Here is a 27,386-nt window from a genome sequence, read left to right on the forward strand (position 1 = left end):
GTAATGAATCCTCAAGTTAGCTCATTCTTCCCAAAATACCCACTTGATGGCTTAATTAATGTACCTTTCTGAGGATACTTACATTCATTCATCAGATAGCTTTCCCACCTACCTGTGAAGTGTGTGAGTCTCCTCCTGCAAGCAGTTTCGAGGCAGCGGTATGAATCATAGTCTTCGGCCATAGAGTGTTGACGGCCACATAACCCCGGAATTCTTCAGCCATTCCCAGAGCACACATTGACATACCGAATTTGGTCATTGTGTAAGCGCAATGAGGTGCGAACCATCGGGCATTCATCTCCTACGGTATCAGAATGACAAAGAGGCCGTCAGGCGTGATCATACTGTGTGCCGAGTTCTTCATTTCTAGATTCCGTGCATTTATTGTGATCAGCATGCTGGTAAATTTTGGAAATATGCTGCTGAAACATCAGGATTTTCGTAAAGTATACATATGCACCAAATGCTACCGTAGACTAAATATAATATCTAGAATATGGAAGCTTCAGACGAACACCGTTTCGATCCGTTGGAAAAAGGTGGCGCTCTGAAGTCGTTCGGTGCTATTCATGTGGTGGTACTCGTATAGAAACGCTATTTAGTAACAAAGTAAGTGCAATCTTAGGAGTAAGTAACGTTAAGTAAGGCAACCCGCGTTAGCTTGCATGGAATAGAGGCTCTCCATCGTACTGATTAAAATTGGCAACCTAAAAAACAGACTGTTTAACTGTACTAAGGACACCCATTTAAGGGCAATTTTTAAACTTTCAAATAATAACTTGAATAATTAAATACATACGTGCCTCTTCGGCTCTGAAGCTTAATCAGCTACATGAGCGCTGCCTCAAGCTTGTACGATGTGATACCCGCGTGTAGGGTTCATCTGCAAAAGTATTGCTGAAGCGGTCCATTCACTTCTGGGCTTTCATTAAACTTTTTCTGTTTACATGCTTATTGAGGTTTACTAAGCCTTAATGACTTTCTTGATTTTGTATTTCTACTTTGCACCTTTAAGACGTGAAGCCCCCTCTATAAATTCATTACAAGGCCATCTCTATGTGATTTTGCAATGCAAAATGCATTACTACAACATTCTGTTCTATATGCATCGTTTCAATATCTACAAACCAATCTTTCTTATCGGAATTCTTCTACTATAAGAGATCCCTTGGTCATTAGAATGATTTAACTAACGAGAATCCACTTCTTTCCCCAGCTTCTACGGAGTGACATCAAACGTCTGATTTCGACAGTAGGTGGTAGGTAATTACAGGCTACCAGCTATTTTATCTCGCTAGATGATTGGGTTAGTGGCACCATTTGGAACGAACAACTGGGCTAATGTTATTCATTTTTCGGTTATCTTCGAGAATAAAAACAACATCTGTATGCGTAGATAGGTAGATATGATTCCAATGATAAATCCACTGATTATGTACTTTCTATGCGAACTCTTTTTTAAAAATTTCACATGTACATTTTTTTTACGGACTCCCGGCGTGCCTTCTAACTATTTGTCATCGTAGTGTTGGGCTTTAGTCAGCGATTTTCAGCTGCACAACTACCCCCGCCTAGTTTGCCATAGCTTCCTACTTTTGTGGTCCTGTGTCGTCATCGCGAGTTGTTTTTATCGACAACGATTTCGTAGTGTCCTCTGCCCAATCCATTGCGCAAGCGCTAGAAGGCGAAGTACTGCAATGCACGAGCCGTAACAGCTTTCAGAGAAGGTACTTTTCTGCTCGTTCGGCTAGTCTGCTTCGACAGCATGCACTTATTGGCCCGCATCAGAACCCAACAGGTCTTCAAAGTCCAATGCATGATTATAAACCCACCTCCAACACAGACGTATTTGGTTACGCGAACGATTTTTGTTAACAAGGCAATATTTTTATTCGACATGTCGTTCCCGTACTGTGAAATAAAAAAGCAATATATTCCACAACTATATTCTTTATGATAGCCATCTTATATATTTTCCGTACCAAAATAACACCCTTCGCTTGCTAACTATTTCTGAGATTCACAGTGGTAGCACTTCTAAAGTTGCCGAACATTTTCTTACAAATATAAAATGCCGTAGGTGGTACTCAGCGATCTTGGCTTGAACATTTCTTAAGACTATGTTATTATATATAAGATAACGGTGGCTCTTCATAGAGCAAACACTTACAACACAGTTTTCAATAGCAAGATTAGCGAAAACAATTTTTTCTTTAGCGGACGCCTATGCTGCAAATTACGCTCCAGTGGAAAACATAGACATTTTTATGCCATATACATTCTAATAAGAGTAACTGAAAAATAGACCTAACATCATCCTTAAGCTACGAGTGTACTAAACGTTACACGGAAGATAGCGCAAACAGCTACAGAAACTTCGTAGATAATCCAAAACGGAACGGGTGCCCAAGATTATTGCTTATTTATATTTTCTGATACTAACCAGCGGCGGCGAGTTGTTGAGGATCCGTCCTCCATATTGAGAGGCCTTAAGATGTGGAATGCAGTACTTAGAGGTGAGAAATGTTCCCCTCACGTTAACTTGATGCATAAGGTCATAGCTGTCGAATGATAGAGCAACAGTCAGCTGAACATAAACTTGAAAGTTTAGTGGATTCACATACATATAGATTTCTTTTTTGCTCTAAATCATTTAAGAACTTCACGTAGACTTATTGTATTTGTTCTCTAGAAATGATTGCAGTATCTAGATGCATAAGGGTACATGCACTGAATTGCACGTTGGCGTGGTAACACAGACAGTTCTCAATGTTATTTTATTTAGGCTCAGTGACACCTAGTTTGTCTAATGTTTGTAGGTGAAACAAAATTCCCTAGGTAACGTGCTGTACTAAGATTGACCGCTATACCGTTTCATCTCTGTGTTTTCGGTTGACGTAAGGCTGATGGCCGATGCGTTATTGACGAGTACATCGATTCCTCCAAATCTTCGCACAGCTTCCTCAACGGCCAAAGCCACGCTTTGTTCATCGCGAACATCAACTATAAGAGGAAGACACTTGCCACCCGCGGCTTCCACTTCAGCAGCAGCTGTGTAGATTGTACCTTGTAGCTTCGGATGCGCCTGTGCTGTCTTCGCAGCGATTACGATGTTGGCACCATCCTATATACAAGAAACCAAGCAAACACGATCCTTTAATTAATACCGACCGAATGCAAAGCGACTAGGGGTGTAAGTCCATCAAGTTTTTGAGAGCATTAATCCCATTTTCCCTCTCTTCTGCCTACACTATTCCATCTTATTTCAGCAACAACCATGTTTTTTTCTGCGCCCTATTCTTAAGATGCCCACTCTTCTTTCAAAAGAAAAAAAAACCTCTCAACATCACTACTCCTCGAATGGTATTGCTACCCCAAGAAAAAGCTGTATCTATTCCCTATAACTTCAACGTAGTTGAGATCCTCGAATATATTAATGGTGAGTCAGCCGGCAGTGCAACTGTGTTTTTCCTGTATATTCACTGAAGTAAAACTTTCGGCATCGGTCTAGGAATAAATGAATATATCAATCGCCGGGCATCATGATAAACACAATGTTAGAGGGCTAAGGCCAAATTATGGAAATTATGAATCATAAGTCACCAAAGAGCTGAACGAATGAGCTTTGACGTCGAATTTCAAGCAAAGAGAGGTATAAAGACATGAAAAGGGAGCACTAAATTTAGCACTCGGGATGAGTTTCTTCAAAAAATCTTAGATAATGGTGACGACGTACTTCCGCATGTTCAAATAAACAGAAAAGCCTGTTTTTTACGAAAGTAATAAGCCTATGCAACGTTATGAACTCGTCAATATATAGTATTACCTCTGGGGCAAGACAGCCAGTCAATAACACATAAGTCCTATATAAAATGAACCGAACAGGACTATGTCTATCAGTCCATCGTGTGTAATGCTCTAAAAAAGATGTAATTCAATATACAAATGGTTTTACATTTAAGCTAGGTAATGCCTGACGGACCCTGACTGTAGGTTGTGAAGTTGGCAAAAATCCATATGTAGAATTCTGTGATACTGAAACTCAGCGTTGTAACATCCAATTTAACCTTAATGACTTGTTTGTATTTCCAATGTAGCCTTTGCGTAATCCGTTCAGTATTACGTTTACAACGTTATTTTTACAGTATTAGTATTATTCTAAAAAACATGATCAGAAAATACATACTTATGGTCTATTTTCTATTATCGTCAAACCCATTTACGCTTTGCTTTGGGGGCTACCTTATGGGGCTACCTTACCTACTGGCGAGATTTGCACCGAATGAGAGAGACAACGAATCAGTTGCCTAGCTCAAATTCTGACGTGCTCTAAACAGAGTTGATCTGACCACTTCTGTGGATTTTTTTTGCCCGGGTAGCTTCCTCTTGAGATTGGATTTTTGTCCGATAGAGTTGCACCGTACGAATGTATGATTTTCTCCGAATGTACGATGTATGAATGTGATCAATCCAATGTTTACTCTAGAAACAAAAACTGAAAAGTTTGCAGGCAAGATAAGCTACGTTCCCACATCGACGCGCAAACTTGTAAGGCAGAAAATCTATGTTACTGATGAATACTACCTGATTCCAGGGTTCATGTTCATCCGCACCAAGCGAGATGTGTTGAATAAATTGATCCACTAAAAAAGGACTAACACGTCGTCCAAAACAGCATGTAGTCTAGTTTATAGTATAGTTTGTCGTCCAATATAATTGTTTACTCATCTACAACATTACTGCTTTTCCATCAATTCGTTTTCGGTCTACCTCAACTTACATCTGGCTACCAAGGCTCGAGTTCTGAGCTTTATGTCAAACAGGTAGCTGGCTCCCGGCACGAAACGAAGTCTGTCTGTCTATGCCGTGTGAGTGCAAACCTAGACCGCAATGTGTCCCTAAGATTAGCAGGCAAAGCACGTTACCCATTAAGTGGAACTACGAAAAGAAACCTTTATTTCCCTTTTACAAATAAATGTGTCCCCCGCTTTGCTGTCGTATTAATTACCTTGGCGCATTTGAGAGCGATTTCCTTGCCAATGCCGCGACTTGCACCCGTTATGAAGATGGTTAGCCCCCGAAGTTTTCCTGTATTCTCCATCTGTACCTGGAATAGGTCCCTTAGAACGTTGTTACGCATTCAGATCAATTAACAATGACGCTCTGTTGAACTAGGCTAACGTCCGATTATTCGTCTAAAAATCGTACCTTTATGCTGAAATGACTTGCAAGCGGAAGAGTGCTCGTATAAACTGGTCCTAGTGTCACAACAGTGGATTGAGTACTTTGTGCAAATGTTCTACCTCAATCGTTATAAACGCATCTAGCAAAATAATATTATGCAGAGTATGTATTTATTGAAGTTCAGCTCGTCTTCGAGTTCAGATCGGTTCTTGGCTGAGGCCTCAGAAAGGCTTCTAGCTTAAACCAGCTATTGATGGGCAGGAATCGATTCGATCAACCTCAAATCGACGTGTTGCCAATTTGAAAATGGACTCCATTGTAAAACAAATGGATCGGCAGGCGATCACACAAATATTTCATCTCGTCCTCTTTTGTGCCCGCGAGTTTAGACGTTCCATACTCTAGACACACAAATATAAACACCTATTTCGTAACTCACCAGCAAGCCAATGTGGCAACATCATCAATCAGCAGCGTACTTGAACCGTATACTTCGTCGTTACTGTTCTCGTCGCTTTAAAGCCCATATGTAACGATTTCCCCTGGGATAAAGCGTTCGACATGATGTTCTTCACACTATAACCATGCTTCACGTTTTCATACATAGATTCTAACACGAAACGATACAGAGCAGATTCTTCATGCCAGCAGTTGAACCAATTCCAATCGGTGTTAAATTGTATTTTATTTGGATATATTTAGGGGGCCATAAAACCCGAGTCATGAATTCCAATACTATTCATTATTTGGGATCACTTAGGTCCATACAACGCTTCCTGCAAACGCGTATAATGTATCTACTAGCCAAATAGAAATTAAATATTGAATTGGGAAAATACATCACGAAGGATTATATGTAAATTGTTACATTTATGAGTTTGTCTTTCTACAAAGAAGAACTGCTCTTACTTCTAGCGTTGCCAAAATTTACGAGTAGTAGTTGAAGAGGTTTCAGGTCAAGGCGGTTAACAGGTCCCAGCCGCGAATGCGCAAAACGGTCCGAATGCAGGCTTAATCCTAGTTTTCTGTAAAAGTCCGTTAAATGCACGTGCGCAAAAGGGTACATGGTATCAAAGGATTGATATCCTTCTTCGAAACATTTTGGCTTGATTGAAATATTTATTACGCCAAAAAATACTCACTAAATGACTGCTGAGTCATTTAATAAGATCCAGTTATGGATTAGATCATGTTGTTCCTATGTAATCTCGTCACGGAATTAACACAAGGCCCCTATTGTCCGTTTAGCTACATGGAAAGTAAGCTGGAGGCCGCGGCAATGTGTACATTGATGAAAAGCAAATATTCGGTGACCGTAAACGTGTTACATTATACAGCTGAGCAGTAAATTATTAATTTGGCTATACGAATTTCCCGGCTCGTCAATGATCTTAGCATAGGCCATTACGTCACAGGCAGGACGGTTAGATCTTTGACCTTACAAAGAATGCGTCGCCGAACAATTATCCCTATATTTCTCCTTATAATTTAATCTTTTATGAGATCGTATTATACCAACGTATATAGGTTATGAGTGTTACTCATCGGAACTAGAGGTTATACCGATGCACTCTACAGGGCACTTGCTTACTCTGAAGACCTTTAATTTTTATATAGAGTCATTGCCATAGATCTTCTTTTTCAATATTGCTCAAAAAAGCACATCATGATTTCGAGTTAACGAAAGCTAAACCTACCTAGCTAAGAATAATCTGAAGCTTCATATACATTCGAACAATAATCGCGATTCGTATAAAGCATTGACCGACTATGCCGACACTAGGGCTAATACAGCCAACGACGCTGTTTCCGACGGTACCATCGAGGAACAATCACTTCAGACGCGGGCCTTTTTTTTCTTTACATTTTCAAGGTCAACTTCGGTTCTGATGATGGATTGGGTAAATGAAAACAGCAGGGTCACTGGCTGGTTAGCGCAACATTCAGACGCTTAAGTTATTTACTTTTCCTGTCGTGGGTGCCAATGACAGCTAGTAGCTTGCGGAATTAACTACATAGAATACGGTCAGGTGACGCTATCTATAACATGCTCCCATTCGAGCCAGTTACTAGCCATGTGTTGGCTGTCTGCCAGTAACTTACGGGAAGCTGTAATGATTAAAGAAGTTTCGCATGTTTGAATTCCCACAGTACACAGGTAGACAGGTAACTTGAACTAGACTATGGACAACAGAGGAGATAGAGGAAGTAGCGCAATCCCGTTTCATGAAAGCCTCTAAGAATAAATTCACGAGCAGTAACGATGAAAACTAGCTTTTGAAAGCCTTAATTTGAGACCTGACGATTTTGGGCGCGTTGGCCTTGCCTCAGGTCGATTGGTATTGTATGTGGACAACGAATCGAAGAAGAAGGAGAATGATAAGTAACACAGCAGTTAGCGGCGACCAGCGTAGCTGCGAATTTTCGTTCAGTTAAAACTGAAGTGAAAGAAAATATGATTAAATCTTTAGTTAAATCCAACAATGAGGAACGTTACGGTACTGCATAACTTTACACTCAGCGGGGTCAGTACTGACATAGAAGTTAAGGGTTCTGCTACATCAAATGGTTGGGGAAATTGTTACTTCGAGTGGACGAATTTAAGATGATTACAGATTGATTTGTGAACCCCATTTTAAAAATATTGCAAGTCCGCTAAAACCGGGATGATATTAAAACTACTTAGATATATGAAAGGAAGATTATTATTTTCGTGTACTGGAGGTTTGGCTTCAGTTGGGTCCACGTCTTTGACTTTGTTTGTCAATTGTTAAAAAAGCTAAAATAGCTAAATTTACTCTGCATAAGATACAAAATAAAGGGCAATAAAGGTATGTTTAATGGTGAGTTAATAGAGTTTAAACAAATCTAGCACTTGATATTTTCTTTCTATATATATATGTATATATAATAAATTCTATATACTGAGGCAAATAACACCAGGCATGGAAAAAAGCAACGATAATATTTAAAGACACGTTTTAAGACAAAACATATATAGAAAACGCCAAATATTGCTAACGAGAATCGTTAAACCTCATCCTAGTCCCGAGCTGCCCTACTATGGCGTTACTCAATGATACATTTAAGGCGATGCACTATATACGTTTGAGGAACACCTGTACTGAATACTGTAGCTTGTAGTATATATGTTATATTTTGAACATTTTGTGGTATATAAAAGGAAAATGTGCAAAAGAACACAAAGCACATGTAGGGTTCGAACCTGCAACCTTCGCGCCGTTAGCACGACGCTCTGACTAACTGACCCACTGGACCACAACACGGTGAATCCATCGAACTCGAGTGCCATGTATAGTCGCTACATGCGCCTGTTTAACATTTCTCCATATGCCACTTTGTGTAAAACAATGGCTACAGAGTTAGTTGCGGTGATAGCCAAACTGTATTTTAAAATGTGGTTTCAAAACTTGAAAAGTAAGCAGTATTCGTCAATTACACAAACACTTCATTAATAGCTACCGAAGATCCCCAAATCGATTTATTTTATTTAGGATTTTAACTCACCGTGTTATTACTGACTATACTGTTGTCAAATATTCTGCTTGTCAAAAACGATATTTTTCTAACTTGCTCCAAGTGTGGCTTCAACTAGCTGCTTGTATTTTTCAATAGATTTATGTGTACATATTCAAAAACCTAGACCATTCTTACAGGAAAACCCCCAAAACACGCACCTGCTTGATTAACGCTACGTAGAACGAATTATCACAGCCCTATTTCATCTGTACCGAAGGTACACCCGATCAAGAGTGGGCTAGATGTCAATGCGAGTTACTCCTATTAATTCTAACAGGATATATAACTGTTGTACTACACTCTTTTCTTACCTGTTGCAAGCCACATCAAAAAGTAACAGGGCTCCGGATTGACAATATCACACTGAAATCTATTCGTGTACCTTTGCGTAGATATAAATTTTTAAGACAAACTACATCAACACAGCTGACTCGGGAAGCCGCCAGAGAATCAGCTGTGGGTAAACGAATACGTAGGTTTCGGTGATTTTTAGTGCATGAAGCCTTATCTAAACCTTTTCTGTTATACGAAAACGGCGTTAAATGCCCATCTGCGAACAGCGGGTGAGCCGTCAATTGACTCGGTTATTTCTGACCGGCTGTACTGCAGTAATATCTTGAGTCCAATACATCTTAAAGTCATAGTCTAAAGATGTTCAAAGTATTACCATACGATAGCTAATGTACCAAATGTTAATGATCGCGTTGGCATGTGCCTTCTTGGTACATCTAGTCGTCATCGGTGGACAAAGAAACTAGATATCCCTAATCGGAGACCCAGTACCTTTTCGATTCTATAACTCATGGCTGCTAGTCGCTATTTGAATGCATCATCTATGGAGTCCCTTGTTCTGTTTTCACGGAATGAAACTAAGCGTCACTTAAATGCTATAGGTCGTATGCTTACACATTATTCGTTTAGACCTTCTTCCTCGACGGACCGGCCTTTCTGTTCACTACGGCTAAAACGATGAACCAACAAACAACAAGCCTGTTATAAAACAATGGTTGAAGCTGTGAGCGCTCATCGATGGTGCAGTTGTTCAACGCGAGAACTAGTGACTTTTCATTCAAGTAATAAACAACAAGAAATCAATCTTTACGAAAAAAAAAAAAAACACAATCAATTTGGTGTAAATGATTTTTTGTGTTTCAGGGCAAGCATATTTCATTGATGGGTATACGAGAAAACTGTTTTTCCGTATCTGATTTACTCATTGTTTCAGGTTAAATTAAATGTTATTACGGTTCAACTACTAATTTCTAATTCATCCTCCTAATATTAAAAGGTAAATAAAAAGTCGTCACTATAACTCAAAAGAAAATAAGGTGGAAGTTTTAGCTGAGCAGGGTGTTGGAACTGTTTGGTTCCGAATGAACCATTTATTAGAACGATTCAGTCGCTCTCGCAAAGTAAAATCTTAGATCAAACGAGTCAATAGAGAACTAATTAATCTATTAGATCAAAAATTGGAAAAACTGTGTTTTTACTGGACTTCTGCTGAAGTACAAGCAAGCTCCTATCGTAGTTCTATTTTCTTCATCCGCATATTAATTATTATCGTTATTACTTTTACTATAAAGTCTAAAATTGCAAAGCTGGTATATTTATCATATAGTTGAGAAAATTTCAGAGACGTCGGTTTGGCCCGGCCAGAGAAACTATGAAGTTCAGCGAAACATGTTCTCGCACCTAGAAATGTAAAAAAACACCATCAGTTGAGGGCATCCATTGCGTGCTAGCTGGCACCGTCGCAGCGTTAGGTATTCATCTTTGTTCAGTATCGTTAAGCAGCGATACTGCTACAGCCGCTTATAATTGAAGTAACTAAGAAACTAAATGTTTTCGTGTCGTTTCTACTTGTCGGGGCAGTAGTAGTAGTTTCAAAATTAAACGAGCAACTTGCTCTCACCTGCCCTAGCAAATTAAGATTCAACTGGCCCAGACGTATCGAAGGGCGTGTTACTATATCGTCACAATTATAATGACGAACTAAAACTTCGATAGATACATTGTTTTTCCAATAGTAAACCCTTTTATTTAGTACACGATCATTATTACTGGGCCAAAGTGGGCAGGTAGCACATGGTACGGATTTGAAATTTACTCATAATGATTACTTGAACATAATCAATATTAGCTCAGATGATATAACTGAATTGAACTATCAGCGTATCACACTATACTCCAAGCATTTCGAACACGTTCATCTGCGTACTCATTGCAACAACATCCACGATACGGACGTATTCCGTGCGTGCCGTGGGTGAAATTTTAATTTTCTCACTTTCCTTTATGACAATATAGTGCATTGTATTGGTTGCAGCAGACAATGAAAACCATTTGATGTTAAATGATCAATTCCAGAGGAACGATTACGCAAACAATTACCGATTCATCTAATTTACTAGGTTTTACCCCCCCCCCCCCTTGTAGCGAAAGGCCGCAGGGCCGCTACGGCTATGCAGGGCATTGTCTTCGTCTGGTTTCATATACACACGCACACTAGACGATATTGCATAGAGTTATCTCAGCATATGTCTAGCAATACTTCCATTGTTTCATCTAATGCAGATGCTAGTAAATGAATCCGAATGCTATTTCTCTCTATATAGTGAGTATTAAATGTAAAATGCTTGTGAATAGGGTTTAACCGTGAAATATTTACTTGTTGAACAATCAGTGGTATCTTTTTCATGGGACAACTGTCAGCAAGCTTGTCTCGGACTAGTTGAAAAGCGTAAATAGTATTTTTTTTTTCTAATTGTCTGGAAGAATTTCGCTCTCATGGGGCTAATCTCTTGATGAATATCACTGCTTTCACCGAACACATGTTGTATATGGCCTTTTAATGAGACCGGCTGTATCTATTCAACGAGTTAGGTTTGACATGGACTGCTTGCCGGAAAGCGAGCCACACAAGACAAAGCCATGTTCCACTCTATTCGAGAGAAACGCCCTACTCAGAAATACCAAAAAAGATCTCGACAAGCTATTGCCGCTGGAAAAAGGTATTTGCATTGAATGAAGCTTAAAAGACTGTTGCGGTCATCTACGATCTTCAAAAAACAGTCGGGTGCCGGCTACATGGGAAAAGAACTCTCTCTCTTGTTAAATGACCTAACCCAGACGGGTACTCCAGTTGTATACTTTCAATAGTTAATTTTGTACACAGTTTACAATGTAACTGCGAATGTATCAGCAACATGGCTATGATGGCCCCCTTCACTTCCCAGAGAGACTGCAGTGTTTGCAGGTGGTATGATGAAGGTCACTATGTAGACGCTAGGCGCGAAGAAGCAGGATATTCCAAACGGTTCTTTCATTGTTTAGCTTCACTAGCGGTCCTATAGCAGGCCAATGCTATTAGATATTTTTAGCAGATGGTGTTGTTTTCTTTTCATGCATTTTTTCATTCATCTAAAATGCTAGTAACGTATTTCGCTTCGTTCATAGGTTACGGGTTTGACGAAGCCCGCTAATGTTGTTTAAGTAGTGCATATTGAAAAAAAAAACGCTTCTTCTTACTCCAGACTTATATTGTTTGGTGTTATTTGATTGAAATGTTTAGTTTATCGTCTGTCTAGTTAGCCATTTTGTTTACAGTGATACGCTGTCATTTATCATTGACTTTCATTTTCGTCAACATTGAAAACTACCGCTGTATTGGGAATGTCTTGTCGTCCATTTTCTATGTAAATAATCTATTAAAACTTAGATTGTAGCAACAAACTATTGGGAATTATTTTATGTATATTCGCTGAGAGTTGGGGTGATTGATATTTCCGTTAGGGGAGCGATAAAAGGGATCCACTGTTATCTGTGCTGATTAAAGCACCGCGACGTATTACTGAGAGACACATACTGTTCATGGTAAGTGTATCTATGGCGTTCATTTCACCTCAAAAAAAGCTAGAAAGACTCTCTGAAAGTAGAAATACACAGAAGAGACTAAACAAAATTAATGCTTGGCCAATGAAAATACAATTTTGTATACAAATGCCAGTTGTCATTGGGCTAGCTTCGATGTCGTTATGTGTCATCAGTGACGAGAAAAGCATGGCCCTGTTTAATCCAGGTAGCATTTGTTTGCCTCAATTTCGGTTTTATACGCAACTTAAGCTGCCAACAAACCCGTATAAAGTATCCTTATCAATTTTTAGAACGTCGTCTAAATAGAGACAGAGAGTGCATCGACGTTATCCTATTGAAATTTGTCAGACCGTCTCTCTAATACGCTTCATGCCGACGGATTTCCGTCTCGCCCTCGTTCCAAAATATGCTGATATGTGAAGCTGGTCCGCTCTGTTCTAAGATGCTCGCATCTTTACGTAGCGTTCTGAACTATTTGGCATATAAGAAGCTCTTACTCGTACTGCGTCAATAACCACCAACACAAATTTGGTTGTATTACCTTAGACAATTATTCAAATTATGGTCGACAATCGAGCCTCATTACCGACACAGTCGACAGTGACACTTCTACTTGTATAGTATGTAATAGGGGCAATAGGTCCTCCCACCTGCGTCAATGGTGCCGCCGGCAGAACGCACCTAAGACGCATTCTAATTATTATCTTAGTTAAGGTCATGAAGCGACCACAATCGCTCCCTATAAATAGCGTAATCGATAATAGATCCAATAACACTTACAATACTAGCTCTCCAATGATCTTCATGGCAAGTTAAGGAATAATAAATAGAAGAATAACTAAACATAAGCCTCTAGTCCATGTTCTCTATATACAAGTTCCGAGCCAGGTATATATGGCTGCAGTATGGAATCTTTTAAATACTTACCCACTAGGCCGAAGAAGAGTTGGAGCAGCATGTAAAACTCAGCTTGAATCCCAGTACCAGCCCAGCCTCTTTATGTGCTTGTTTATGTGTTTACGAAGCGACCCTCTCGCAATGGCTTGGTGCCATTGATTGAAACGTTTGTCCTAGCAACTATTTTATGACCTTCGGTAAATCTCATTCGACTCCGCTACTATCTAACCCTTCGGCTATTTTCCTAGCCACCTCGGCGATCATCCCGGGATCAATTTTATACTGTCTTGAATTGTAATCGCATCTCTCTATCTTTGCCCTACACGTCATAGAGACTGCCTCTCGAGTTAGTGGATTTAAGAGTTTGGGCGGCGTCGGACCTGTTTTCCTAAAATATCGCCTTTTTTACTGATAAGCTCTAGCTAATTCCTCTGTTTGTTCACTCCGTTTTTTATACAGGTCGGCTTTTTGAAAACAACACAATTGCTTCATTGAATGCTTCCCCACATTTCAAGTACATATCCTTTTTACTCTGTCGCGCTTCTTCCGGGCTGCCACGATCAAGTTTGTTTATTAGTATTTAGGCATAAGCCTACTACGAGTGGAATGTAATGAAATCGTTGCAGCCGTGTACGGCGACCGCCAATATTTGCGTCAGGTCTCTGCATTTCAAAACGCTTCGGATTATACGACACCGCCGGCCGACCTGTCATTTTCTCTTGCGATTTTTCTGTTTGCTAGCAGCTTTGTTTGAGTTCACGATTCGTCAGCTCATCTGTGGTATGTTGTCCCATAATTCTCACCCTAATTGGACAATACGGATCGCTACATTTATATAAGCTTTTTGCCCCTTCTGTAGAACGTGGGCCTGGTCCGTCATTGACTAACTGGAATTCTCCTACAATGAACCGTTTAAAAATAGTGCTGTATTCTTTAGTCAACAGCAGTTATGCTGAAGCTGATATTGATACCAATAGGCTTTCTTTAGCCTGAGCATAGACGCATGAAGTGTTGACTTCGCTCTCTGCGACTGGCGCTTTGCTAATTCTAGCTTTAGCCTTTATCGCCTAAAATAAGGATGAGTCTTCTTAACCGCCTGGTGCACATTTTTCCAAGTTAAAGGTTTTTAGGGCTGTCACTCTTTCTCTTTCCATATTTTGTAACTTCTAATCATATACCCCTTTTTCAAATCATCGCCGTTCTGTTGGGACCTGCATTTTCCCACTATCCAGCTTTCCTCTAGGTTCCAAACCTCCAATCCCAAAAAAGTTGACGAGTATAATATGAGTAAAATATTATAATGTAATTACAAGATATTATAATATTAATAAAGCTCAACTTGGAAATATGGAATGATTTATTATCGTCAGGCAAATCAGTTTAGCGTAGATATCACTAGATACAATCAGGCAAATTATGTTCGAAGCAGCTCGAAGTGGCCAAAAGAGAGAAAAACTGTGAACTGATCCTTACATCAAAATAGTAAGTTTGGCATCCCTTTGAGCAAATACCGTATGGAATTACAGGCTGGTTCTGAGTTCTCATTTGTTATCACTATATGCAACGCTGAACGTCTTTGCATTGCCAGAAGTAGAGTTGATACGAACACGCATAAATACAGGTAGTACCAAATGAAACTTGGATCTTGAAAGCATTGTGTCATATACTGCTTTGAGTAGTAGTTCATATCCAAACATTCTGTCAGAAATTAGCCAAGAAACGAAAGTCCGTGAATGATGGATTGACGACAGTCGCTCACCTCTATAGTCGAAATAGACGACCATGATAGTTTATAACATAGTTTCTATCTATCCTGATTCAGTGTAATACTAGTTTGATTTCATGTTCATATTAGATCCTTACTCTGCTTAAACTTGTGACAAATCCCTAAGGATCACGATCAGCACAGAGGGCGCTGGGTGTGCTGCTGGAGCTTTCGCTTTGGCGGCATACCATCAGCGTTCATTTACTTACTCACTCACCCACAACAAACGATTACGTAAAGCTTGCAGACGGACGCCATTGGTATTGAAACATCTCAATTCCTACGATTTCAATATATCTACAAGTAAACTCGATTGGCAAACTCATAGGAAAACATCTTTTGAGGAAGTCTAAATCATATATGCTACTTGTAAGTGTATAGGAATGTACGCCATATCTGATATAGGGTTTGAGCGTACTTCTGAACTCGAAGAAAAACAGTTTCATTAGAAAGCTACAGTCCGTTTATCATAATGCGATAGCATAACAGCCGTTTTCCTAAATAAGTATTATCATATCTCCGCATTGTTAAGCTTTATAATGAATATTCAATTGTAGTCGATGGTCGAATAGCTTGACTTAGCTTAAATCTTAGATTGGAGACGGCTAGCTTCTAACGCTAATTTTTCGAGAGGAAAAAGTTTGCCAGTTACGATCATCATCACCCTCGGAATGAATTCTGCACCAAATAACGACTCAACCTCCCCTTTTATTTGATTTTTATCCATGCATTACAGCATATTGTGTAAAGTTTTGCCGTGCCGGCACCATCGCACCTTGTCCTCTGTCGTGGATTGCATGGAGCGTTCGACCGACGACACCGCCAGAGAAAGAGGTCCGTGACACTGTAACAACAATATTCGTGAAGATATATGGATTCAAAATATGAACTCAAGTATTTGAAGGTTCGCTAGCTGAAATAATAAAAATATTTTTTGTTTTTTGTAAAAAAAATTGTAACGGTATCGGAATAGATCCGATTTTGAGCCGATAAAAATACGATTTTCGAAAAATATCTAAGGAATTAGAGGCCAAAATTACTCTGGAAATAGAGTAAGTAAATGCGACTGTTTTGAAATATAAGTAGCTCAAAATAAATTTATTATTAAAATTACTATTAATTATTATTACTATTAAAGGTTAATCCTATTTCGAATGATCGACCAAAAATCATAGTAAACTATTATTCGAAAGAGCAATTTTTCGTCTCATCTGTGGTACAACGCCGCATAATGATCGTTTTATAAACTGCTAAGTTTTGTTGCTTCTGGAAACAGAATCGTGCAGCGTATCCTCATCATGTTCACACTTAGGTTTTATTTTTATTATATTATATAGTTATATTATAACGGCATCGAAGCTTCTGTAATCTTTGTACATAAAAACTGTGAATTTACTCAAATCAATACATTTTAACAGCATTTGTACTTTTTAGAATGGAAAGAACGTCAGCAGACTTGTATCGACTTCCCGCGGGGTTCATTCTATGTCGAGGCATTTTTCCAATGGCTCTACCCTTCGTGCTATTGACTGCTGGCTATTTTTATGGCCTATTGAAAATGAAGGAAGATCTGACCTCGGTACACATAAGTGTCCTCAAATGTGGCCCTATAGTACTACTTGCTCTGCTCGCAATAGTGACTGGACGACCATCCTCGTATAAGGTATACAGGATACTTCATTAAACGAATACTTACGCGTGAATAGTCAAAAAAAACTGGCAATCACTCAAAATAGGACAATAGTAATAGTAGTAGCGCATTAGTCATTTGCACAACTTAAAGAAGCAAGCAAAACTTGCTGCAGACGTAGCCCTGACCTCCGTCAGTATCGATTGTGTTATTGTTGTTACTTGGCCTAAAACGAATTTCAAATTTGCTCGCTCAAAAAATACGATGACGTTAACTAGAATATATTTTAGGGCTTATCTCAACAAACATCAGAAAGTAATGTTTTTCGTTGGGCATTACCTCGGACAGCGATCAGAATCCAGGAGGACAAGAGCTGAAGCCAACAGTTCTAGAATCCCTTCAAAAGAAATTGCACAACCCTTGGTTCAAACATGATTAGGTCTCAACTCAAACCGTGCCCTTCGCCGATACTATACATTTATGCTACCGTTTTTTGCTATTTTTAAAACACGTTACAAATTCGAATGTCGGGATAGCTCTCAGCTCAATCAGCAATTGTTTCTTTTATTTCTTCTATCGTGCCGAAACGCTTCTCTTCAGATACTAAATAAAAACGTTGCGGGGAACTAAGTGTGATGAATACGGGGGTTGGGGCAACACACACAATGACTATTATTGTCGTGATGTAGGACCCATGTAGGGCACGCTGAGCCAGAGTTCTGAGATCTTGGGTTAGATAGACGCGCGCCATTTTTTGACAACTTCTTAATCGTATTCCCTGGTGATTGTGGAGCCGAACAGCATAAATTCATAATGAGCGATTTCCCACATGGTCAAAGACAGCCGCAAAGAGCTTTTGACCTAGCTTGTGCGACTTTTATCGGTCAAGGTCCGTTTTTAGGCTGATATTCAAAAAAGCTACGTCTTAATTTCCTCGTCGTAAACTTACGTCCACGTCTCATCTCGCGTAGTGAACGTTCCAAAAGGTTTTCCTGTTACGAATCTTCATAGGTGTTCGTTAACCTAAACTTCGGTTCACGAGCAAGCTTTTTGACGCTTAAATAGTCTAATATGAGCGAATCGAAATTTCGGTACCTTCCGCTAACTGTCTTATAACGACTGGCAAGTACAAGTTGTTTGACCTTTACTCAGTGTTTTCATAAAGATGCTGCGACATCCGCAGAGTGTTTGTGCGGCTGATTTGATTTTTCGCACAAAACCTGATGCGTACTCGTTGTTTCATTTTAGAAACATTTCTGAGCGCTTTATTCATAGGGTACTCAATCTCATCGGAAAAGCCCAGGTTGTATCAAACTGCTAGAAGATCCCACCTGTGCATAGCATAATCCCTATTCTCTTTGCCAAAAATGTGATCATTCAATGGCGGAAAAATTCTGACGACCCCTTGTTTCTTGAATAGAATTACACGGAGACCAATCTGGATCTTCTACCACTTGGCCACTTGAGAAAGCTTGTCGCATAGCTCTGTAATAGATGCCATTTTTCCAAATAAAAAATGTGCAGGGTAGTGATTATTACGGATAACAATCAAGAGATTTCCCTTGACGCGAACAAGCAAAGCCAAAATAACGCTGTGTTCTCTGTTCATGTATCGTACACTCTACATGCTACGGATACATATGCTACATCTATAATAAATGTCTGCCATCGTTGGATCGTTTTTCTCTATTCTAAAATAAACACATCCACCGTTTCATAGATTTCCAAAATAACAAGTTTATTTCATCGCTTATTTCTACATCATATCATTGTGACACATTTACGACCAAAAAGTAGCGGAACATGCCATCTGCAGGGGGGACGTGTGTTTTATTCGCCGTCAATGCATACACGATAGGTGGCAATCTGTTTGGAGTTAGCCATTGCGCGATTCTAGCACAAGGTACGTTTTCAGTAATGATATTCTGCGATCTTGTTCCTGACCAAAGAGCATCTAGCCATTCAATAATTTTATATGTATATATAATTGTATTTAATATCATTTTCTAATTTCCCGGCCTTTTTCCAATTCGAATTTGTTTGAAACATTCTTTCTAGGTTTCCGTTATGCAGTGCTTATTTGAAACGTAATTAACGTAACCTCATATTTCAAGATAACGCTACCCTATGATAATCTGATGACCCGTTTGTATTCAAGGCGCACCTGTGCTTCATCAAATTCGAAGCCGTTTATTTCAATTCCATCGTTCACGCTTTTAACAGACGAGCTATAGTCAGTCATAGAAGATCAAAGAACTGGAGTTATGCGTGAAAACAAGTTTCACTTTGGAAGTTTAATGGCGAAAAGAGCTCGATAGTCGATACGGTAATTGAAACACTGCGAGAAACTAGTTCAAAAAATTGCAGGAAGGAAAATGGGTCTCGTAGAAGAACTTTTGCAAAAAAGTAGAAAGTTAAAAACTGTATTGGGCGTTGAGCCACCTCAAAGTTCAAGGGTGTTTCCAAGTACTTCACCTCAATGAAATCAAAAACGTAAACATTAGCAAATGGGTACTGCACTATTTGAGTTCGGATCAGTCGAATCAATAACAGAGATATAGAAACGCTTCCGTCCTGTTCCGCCGTTACGATAATGACCCATTTCAGCACCGAATGATGACTTGTAATAAAAAATCGACTCTTCGCGACAAGTTATGAGCGATTGTAAGTTAGTCGACGGGACATTATCCTAAGCCAATGTACAACCGTAAAAGTTTATTATTTATGTCTGTTTGGACGTTTAATGAAGATATGATTCACTTTAATTTGATGAACCCTAATTCACCGATTGTGAGTAAAGTATAGCGGCAACAAACCAGGTAAGATTTGAGCCCACACTCTATTCCTACCAAGTGTATGGTGACTGCGCTTGCCATTATAGTGTTCTTAGCTTACATATTTCGGCGGACTGACTTCTTTCTAATGATGAAGTCCTAATGATTTTCATTGCAGAGCGCTTCGTGTCGTCAGTCCTAGTTGGTTTTAGAAACAACACACAGGCATTTGAACGGGCTTTGCCGCCATTTTTTGAATGTCATACTCTAAACGTATGATCAAAGTCCTCTCGCACGGAATCTCGAGAACAGTTTTTTCAACCAAATGAGCGGGAATGGTTAGCATCTCTTTAGTCTAACTTTAAAGGGAGCAATCTCCCACTTATGTCCCCTGAAGGATTTTCGTAAAGCTTCGAACAGCATCAAATCTCTTCAGTGTCCATTTTACCTAGTGGCGGAAACTAGCAGAAAAAAGAGCTCCATCTTTTTGAATTGTCGTTGAATTTGCGCTAGATTATCCAGAACTGCAGCAGAGCGCATTTTGTTCCCAAAATCACCCGATTGATCATAGCTTACCAAAAGCTCCATTTTTCAGACATACATCTAGAGCTTAATCCAAATGTTTGCAGTTCGTCTTCGCACCTGTTGAGTTTCTCTGTATACGTGTGCGCATATGCCTTCATTGCTCCCAAGTTCCTCGGCTTCGTCATCAAGTACTCTTGCCGAAACTTCAGCCAATATTTTATTGACGGCGTATTGTTCTAACTGTATTTTCTGTACATTTGAAGAGAACTTGCCAGCGGAACCAGGCCTTGACAAGCTGAACAAGGCTGAACAGACCAGAAAATAAACGTGGTTTGACATCTTAGGCCAAGATCACTTCTTTAACCCAGTCGACAACTTTCTCACGTGGTACTGCTCGTTTAAATGCGAACCCTTTTAACTGTGATACCACGTTTTAATAATGCCTTTGAACTGTGCGTCGTTTTAAATAGGTTTACGGATCGCAAATCTATATATTTCGTATAATGTAAGTATTTGATGCGACAATCGTATAAAAAAATTCCAGGGGGCAGAGATTACAAAACATCAATCCTAGTAAAAGTGAAACGTTTCGAATAATGGCATGTACGTCAATCTCCTTGGACAAACCGCAAATATTAAGATTATTGTCTAAGTTATACTAGCTAGCTAATTATATAATGGGGCTTAACTCATTGAGAGAACGTGTGGCAGAAACATCACTGACAGAACTAAAAGTTCACATATTATTAGGTAAAGAATCATTGTGCTGGCTTTTCGTCACATTCTTGTGTCTCGCCATTGCGTTTTTTGGCCCTTGTTATTAAAGCTCAAACGTTATGCTTGTCGCATGTATTAGCCTTCGTTGCTGCCGTCGTGTCTAAATATTATGAACTTTTCGAATTTGTAATTGACCGATAGCAAGATACGGACCTGTATGTACAGGGTGTTCTTGAAAGTGTATAAAATAGTTATACCCCACGTGCATAGTAATATTTAAACTACAAAAAAAAGTCCATTAATTCAATTGCGTCTTTCAAACATTCTAGTTCATAGGTTTTCTCGCTTAGACTTTGTTTTTTAGACGCTTTCACAAGAAAAAAATCTATCGACGTTAGATGTGATGAATGGACAGGGTATTCTATGAAACTTCTTCGTCCAACCCATTTGAAAAGTTTTTATTAAGATTTGCTTTGTATAACGGTGATATTTTGCACGTGCCCCGTGCTGCTGAAAGCTGAAAAATCTGCTTTCTTCACTTAAGTTCTCTTGAATACATAAAAAAAAAAAAAACAGATTTTTACCGTAGATTCAAATGATTAACACCGGTCTATTTTTAGTTAGTCCATAGCACATTCACCAGGTGGCTGATGGAGGCCAGTATAATTTACGCGCGCACATTTGAAAGTAGCAGTATTGATGGAAAACAGTACAATGGTTGGTAGCGACCTAGAATTCACCACCGCGGCTTTGTATATCTCGGCGGCCTATATTTTTTGGGTTAACATTTATGTTCCTTGGTTCTTACGAGGTTGCGTGTTATTCTAGCGATTATCTTTCTCCCGAACAGTGTTGCTCTCAGTTTCGCCCATAGTGAGCTCACAGTTGTGAATTAATAGACCTATAATTGAAAATTTCTAATACTCATTATTGAGCTATTTATAGCTGTATACAGACAGAAAGTAGATCTAAAACAGGGCGTGAGTTGATTTATAGATATGAAAAAGCAGCTTACAGTTGAAATTGCTGTAGCGAAAAAAAGGAATCCTTTGTTCTATAAGTGACTCTTTCAGATAGTTTCGGTAAATCTTATATAAAAACCTGCAATTTGTCGAATTCCCAAAAAAAGAATGGTAATTGTTTGCTTCCGTTCTGCGTTTGTAAACACCCAAGTCCCTAATCGTAGTGGGCTTGCTAGTATCCGCCGTTGGTGACTTCTACCTTGTCTGGCATGACGAAGTAAACTTTATCAAAGGCATGGTGGCCTTCGCTCTCGCACATCTCTTCTATATTATCGCATTCGGCTTTCGTGGATTGGCGCCAATTCCATTTATCGTTACTTTCGCTATGGCAGCCGGCGCCTTACATACAATCCTTCCAATGCTTGACGGTACATATTCTTATCAAGTTGACCGTTTTCGTAGATTGTTAAAATCTCGTTTTGTGATTTATAAAACCTGTTTACATCTAGTTTTGTTTGTCTCACTGAAATTTAATGGAGATTTATTGGCCTTGTAGTAACTCCTAATATAGTTTAGCACATCCGATATGTACTGCTAAATGAGTCACGTATGTATCTCTTTTTTATGAGTACTAAATTATCATTTTTTACTTATGGAAACTGGTGAAGTATTCGCTGTTTCACGTGTACCATTTACTTGGATCAGATTTAGAAGACTTTTTTCATTGATTCTCTTTCTGTTCTTTTTTAATAGGATTTCTCTTCAAGGCAGTTCCAGTCTACATCGTAATAATTTCATTGATGTTTTGGCGATCGCTAGCCCGCCTTCATCCTGACTACGATTGGTGCCATGTCGTAAGTGCCCTGGGTGCTTTGCTGTTTGTAATTTCCGACTTCAATTTATCGCTAAACGCATTTTACTTTAAGGAGCCTTGCAAACATGGTCAGCTAATTACGATGGTTACCTATTACGGAGGACAACTAGCCATCGCTTTGTCTGTAATCGATCGGAGAAGACTCGTCGAGGTACACATGAAGAGCATAGCAGGAAAATCCAGGACACACTAAATGTTCCGATTCTAGCGGGCCGCTAACAAACCGCTAAGTAAGTTAGTATTTTTGCGATAGGAACAGTGAATTGTTACTATACACTATAGAAATAAGTACTGTTTTATTAGGAGGTTTGGGCATTTACTGCTGTAGGGATTTATGTTTAAGGAATTAACGAAAATTCACAAGAAAATGTAGCAGTTGTTTGTACGTTTAATGTTAGTTACATATTTATCTTGAATGCACAAGATCTGTTCTGCTACTATGGCGCATGGAGGTAATTCTTTTACCCGGCCTGTGAACGGCCACCTTCAACAATTGCCTAGCTTTCTGTGTCCTAATCGCTAGATAACGAGGGTATACGAATCAGTGTTATCAGATGACATTGTCGAACCGACAAATTTTCAGATTGCAACACATTGTCACAATATACCTTATTGAGTATACTGGAATTATGTTAAATAACACAATCAGTTTCCAATAAATATATTTTTTAACTTAAGATTAGTAGTGCCAGTTCAACTCAATATAGGAGTAGACCGTTTTTGGTTGCTTTTTGAAATAAATTATAGTCTACTGAGACGCGTGATTCCGTCATAAGCAATTGCTCATTGCTGGCCGGTTAGACCGGAGGAGACAGAATAAGATTGTATATATAATAGCACCGATGGAGTTCTACCTGACTAATGACGTTTTTCTAAAACGCAACCTCTATCCAGATGCTGACGGAGTTGCTAAAATAGTATGTTGATGAACTACCCACATCAACTAACTTTATTGATTATTTGTATGTTGCTCTACAGTGATTTGCAACCGTCTGTATCATACAGACATTGCGATTTGACCTGAATGTACAATATAGTCTACCATGTCTTTCACGACAGATCGCGAACTCTCGAAGACCTCCTCATTTTACCCTCATTTTCAGCTGTTACTCGTAAACCTAGTTGCTTGAAAGTGAGAGTTCATGTGTCTCCCTTCGCTATCCTGAACCTTCAAGGAAATGAGGAGAAAGAATCCATTAAAGAACAGCCGTTAAAGCACGAGAAAATTCACATGACACAAGCCACATCGGCGCTGATTGGATGACATCCGGGCGTTGGGCCAAGCTGACTTAACAATCAAGACTTTGAGACTGATTTAGAAGACTTTGTAGTCCGACACGATTCAAATTGCGCGTCACTGTCCGAAGTTTGCCTTCGTCCTGTAGAATACGGAGCTTCACACAGTTTCTGGGCCATAATTTCGATGTGATCTGTCGGCCACATATTAAGGAACGCTGCGGTCCGAGTTTGACATTATATCCTATTATATGATTACTATATTCCTGTTAATATTAGAGAAAGCACAGATTTACTCATGGCTTATTAAATAATTTTAGTATAAGCCTTACACCGTGAAGGAGGGGCTTAGGCAACTGAAACACATCCTTTCTCGCCACATTGTGCAGGTTAAAAAAGCTTCAAAATGCCGTTGTGCCGATTGTGCCCTTTTGCTGGTTACGTTACCTGTCAATTGGCCGCAGAAGTTAGTGGCGTCATTCACAGCCGACTGTACATAGGACACAACAGGACTGGCTTTTTGCTGCAAGTTCCCCATGAACGAGCAGGTGAAATGTTCTGTGGCTAAAAGTTTCAATAGAACGATTATCTTTACAAGAAAAGCCGGCGGGGCTCCAAAAAATAGTACGGCCAACGGGCTAGAAGGGTGTTTCCCTGCCATTGTTCAACTGCGTTCATATTATTTACATGCACGCATAATTCAATGGTACAGAAAAAGAAGCGCAATCTTGGACTTAGATCTGTGACGATATAATCAAATGGATTGCTTTTGAAACAACCAGCAATTAAAAATTGCCGCAACTACTTACACCATTTAAAGCTCCTTTTATCAAGTTTGTAAATATTAAGGAATAATGTTTGCTAAGTAAAACAGTGTATCGTATAAATATATTGGGAAAACAATATCTAACCGCCTTTCTCTTATTCATTTTTGTTACTTTGTGTTTATAATAGCTATAATAAGATGACGACGTAATTCTAATGGGCATTCATATTTATATTGCAAACTGATATATAACCGAATATTTTTCATTACCGAGACAAATCCTATGACTTAAGTGTTTATGTATATAAATATTTATTTTAGCCATAGGATTACTAGAAGCTATCCAGAATAAACTATGATACTTAAAGGGATGCTGCATTACAAGCTAACTTGCTTGGATTCGGTGAGTGAAATACTGTTAAATATCAGGTCACCGTATCAGGTTTATCGCAAAACGGACCATCGTCAAGCGCAAATAATTTTATAATCTTTAGTTTTGCAGTATTTCGCTCGCTGAATTTGCCTAACAAAATGTATGTACATATAAGCTTTAGATTTCTCTGTACGTACGCTGTTTATAGCTGAACCTAGGTCTGTCATAAGTAAAGTACGAGCCATAACTTAAACAGTACTTACGGTGTTTTGATGAAGATTTAGCGGATCAAAATGTACCCGACCAGTGTCGTTCAATTACGGTGCAGCTAACATGGCAAAGAGTTCTACCCAGTCATCTATCCCTGACGAAACCATCGTTTTACACTTGAGTAATCAAGTAAAATTTGCTTTGAAAATGTGTCCAATAGTTTGTATAGTTTAAGAACTAAAAGAAAAGCAACGAAAAAAAAATCATTGTCCAAAGAAAGCTTTCAAAAGCCTTTTAATCGAAAGCTGATCTGCAAAGCAGACCCTGTGGACTTTGCTATTTCCTTGTTCCCCTCTTCTCAGAGCAGACGAAAACTTTTTGTCCTGAAAAAAAAAACGTGGAGGGATCCAATATACACAGAATCAGTTTATTTGTTTACCTTTATTTATTAAGCCTATTATTATACAGCAGCTATTCTGACGCGTTATACAGTTATGAATGAAAGGTGAACGGTGAAACTACTTGGATGATATTTCCGCACTACATCTAATACTTCACCGCAATAAATAAGCGTTATATTATCTTGTATGGCTACAATGTATTTCCACTATGTTTGGAAAGCTATATTTATTTAGATTTTAAAATACGCGCCTTATCGTCTGCTTCCACGATTAGCTCTCCTGAATTTTAAAAGTCAACGTTTTGTATAATTAATTATTTCACATTTCGCTTCTAATTCCCGTTGCAAGAAGAACATTCCATTTAGGTAGGTTACATCAGAATTAAGTTAAAGCAATGAAAGTATTATATCAATATTACTACAGATAAGATTTTTCCGTACTGTTTACTCGAAGACGCCATTTCAGGAAGCTCTTCACAGCCGGGTTATCTACTTCCAACGACACCGCCGAGAACAAACGTGTTTCGTTTTGTCAAAATGAACCACTGTAATGATTGATGCCATCGTTAACAAAGACCTATAGAATACTCTAAAACGTATACTTTATTATATAAAGGACATGAACATCAAATAAAATATATGCGTTACAAAATAACTAATAATAATGGTGGAATGTAAACATCGTCATGTACAGTGATGGTGGTGGACTTGGACCCAGTTAGTTTCTGAGTATTAGGCTGTTTAAGAATTTTATATGAACGGTGATCATGTACCTGGGTAAACCCTTTTTACCGGGCAGTAAATTTTAAAAGCCACCCCTGAAGACCAGAAAAAAATGACTTACTGGTGGTTTATGGTGGTAATTTTTTTTTCAAGCTAGTATATCATTCAATTGTATGACTTTATAGCAGGCACCTTATTCGAAATAGATATATAGTTTCGTTGACGTTTTGCTGCTAGAACTGCACTAGTCGGAAATAGATAGTGATGCGATGAGCTAGAGTACGCTACAGGATGCTTAGTCGAATCTGTTCTCTAAGCCAAAGAACGAATTCTTTTTTTCTAATGTGCTATTTGAACTTTATGAGAGATACACTTCTGAGGCGCTCGCTTGCAAAACGGATTCAACCTTGCTTCTAAATCTACCTAGGTCGAGTAAGATCTGGAAACAACATTAAATTAGGTAGGGGCTAGAACACCGAAGTTCGCTATATTCACTAGAAAGAACATGTCGCCGTCAGCCAATTGGTCAAAGGTTGAAAGAGACTGGTGTAGCAAATGGACCTCTATGATTAATGAGAATCGCCATTTGACCTTGGAGCCTGACCCAGCTAGCCTCTTTAATGTATTTTTTTTTCCACAATGTTTGGTCGCTTTTGCTCAGAATATCTATATTGTTCGGGTGTCTTCCCGTAGGCTATAAAGTGTGTCCTATTGAAAATGTCCACATACTTACATATTTTCGGATGCAAAATGGACATTACATTGATAGGAATTTCGACGTTCATATATATATATAGCCCAGAATGAATTGCTATGGTGCGTTGCTACGTTTTTAACTGCGAAGTCGTAAATTGGCGGTTGACGAGACCAATACATTTTCAGATGTCGCTAACAATAGATTGGATGGACTAGCCATATCAGAACCTATCTATAATAT

General features: G+C 39.0%; 2 protein-coding genes and 2 long non-coding RNA genes across 8 annotated transcripts in view; 2 read left to right on the forward strand and 2 right to left on the reverse strand.

The window, feature by feature from the left end:
• LOC111264384 (hydroxysteroid dehydrogenase-like protein 2) overlaps nt 1-13,600 on the reverse strand; it is a 14,501-nt gene extending 901 nt beyond the window's left edge. Inside the window, exons 1-7 of one of the 5 annotated variants that reach the window (XM_022840250.2) lie at nt 9,036-9,259; nt 6,094-6,209; nt 5,624-5,794; nt 5,009-5,107; nt 2,871-3,124; nt 2,444-2,561; nt 113-301 (exon numbers count right to left, since the gene is read on the reverse strand). In XM_022840250.2, the coding sequence (XP_022695985.1) occupies nt 113-301; nt 2,444-2,561; nt 2,871-3,124; nt 5,009-5,101 (654 nt within the window). In that variant the 5' untranslated portion in view covers nt 5,102-5,107; nt 5,624-5,794; nt 6,094-6,209; nt 9,036-9,259. Of the gene's footprint in view, nt 1-112; nt 302-2,443; nt 2,562-2,870; nt 3,125-5,008; nt 5,121-5,623; nt 5,795-6,093; nt 6,210-9,035; nt 9,260-13,524 lie in introns of those variants that run through there. The other 4 variants (XM_022840249.2, XM_022840248.2, XM_086970066.1 and 1 more) reach the window with 4 other exon arrangements.
• Nucleotides 13,601-15,947: 2,347 nt separating this feature from the next.
• On the reverse strand, nt 15,948-26,254 carry LOC111264391 (uncharacterized). The gene is made up of 3 exons (XR_002682841.1): nt 26,168-26,254; nt 25,380-25,709; nt 15,948-16,103 (listed from the first exon to the last, which is right to left on the reverse strand). It is a non-coding gene; the product is annotated as an uncharacterized LOC111264391 (long non-coding RNA).
• LOC111264390 (lysoplasmalogenase TMEM86A) lies at nt 15,985-23,418 on the forward strand. Its single transcript, XM_022840261.2, has 4 exons — nt 15,985-16,093; nt 16,678-16,922; nt 22,079-22,295; nt 22,621-23,418. Exons 1-4 carry the CDS (start codon nt 15,985-15,987, stop codon nt 22,932-22,934), a joined length of 885 nt encoding a protein of 294 aa, XP_022695996.1. The 3' UTR covers nt 22,935-23,418.
• On the forward strand, nt 25,719-26,391 carry LOC147752958 (uncharacterized). The gene is made up of 2 exons (XR_015312671.1): nt 25,719-26,092; nt 26,193-26,391. It is a non-coding gene; the product is annotated as an uncharacterized LOC147752958 (long non-coding RNA).
• Nucleotides 26,392-27,386: the final 995 nt, after the last annotated feature.

Source organism: Varroa jacobsoni, unplaced genomic scaffold (genome assembly GCF_002532875.2).
Source record: "Varroa jacobsoni isolate VJ856 unplaced genomic scaffold, vjacob_1.0 scaffold_852, whole genome shotgun sequence".
Taxonomy (NCBI): domain Eukaryota; kingdom Metazoa; phylum Arthropoda; class Arachnida; order Mesostigmata; family Varroidae; genus Varroa; species Varroa jacobsoni.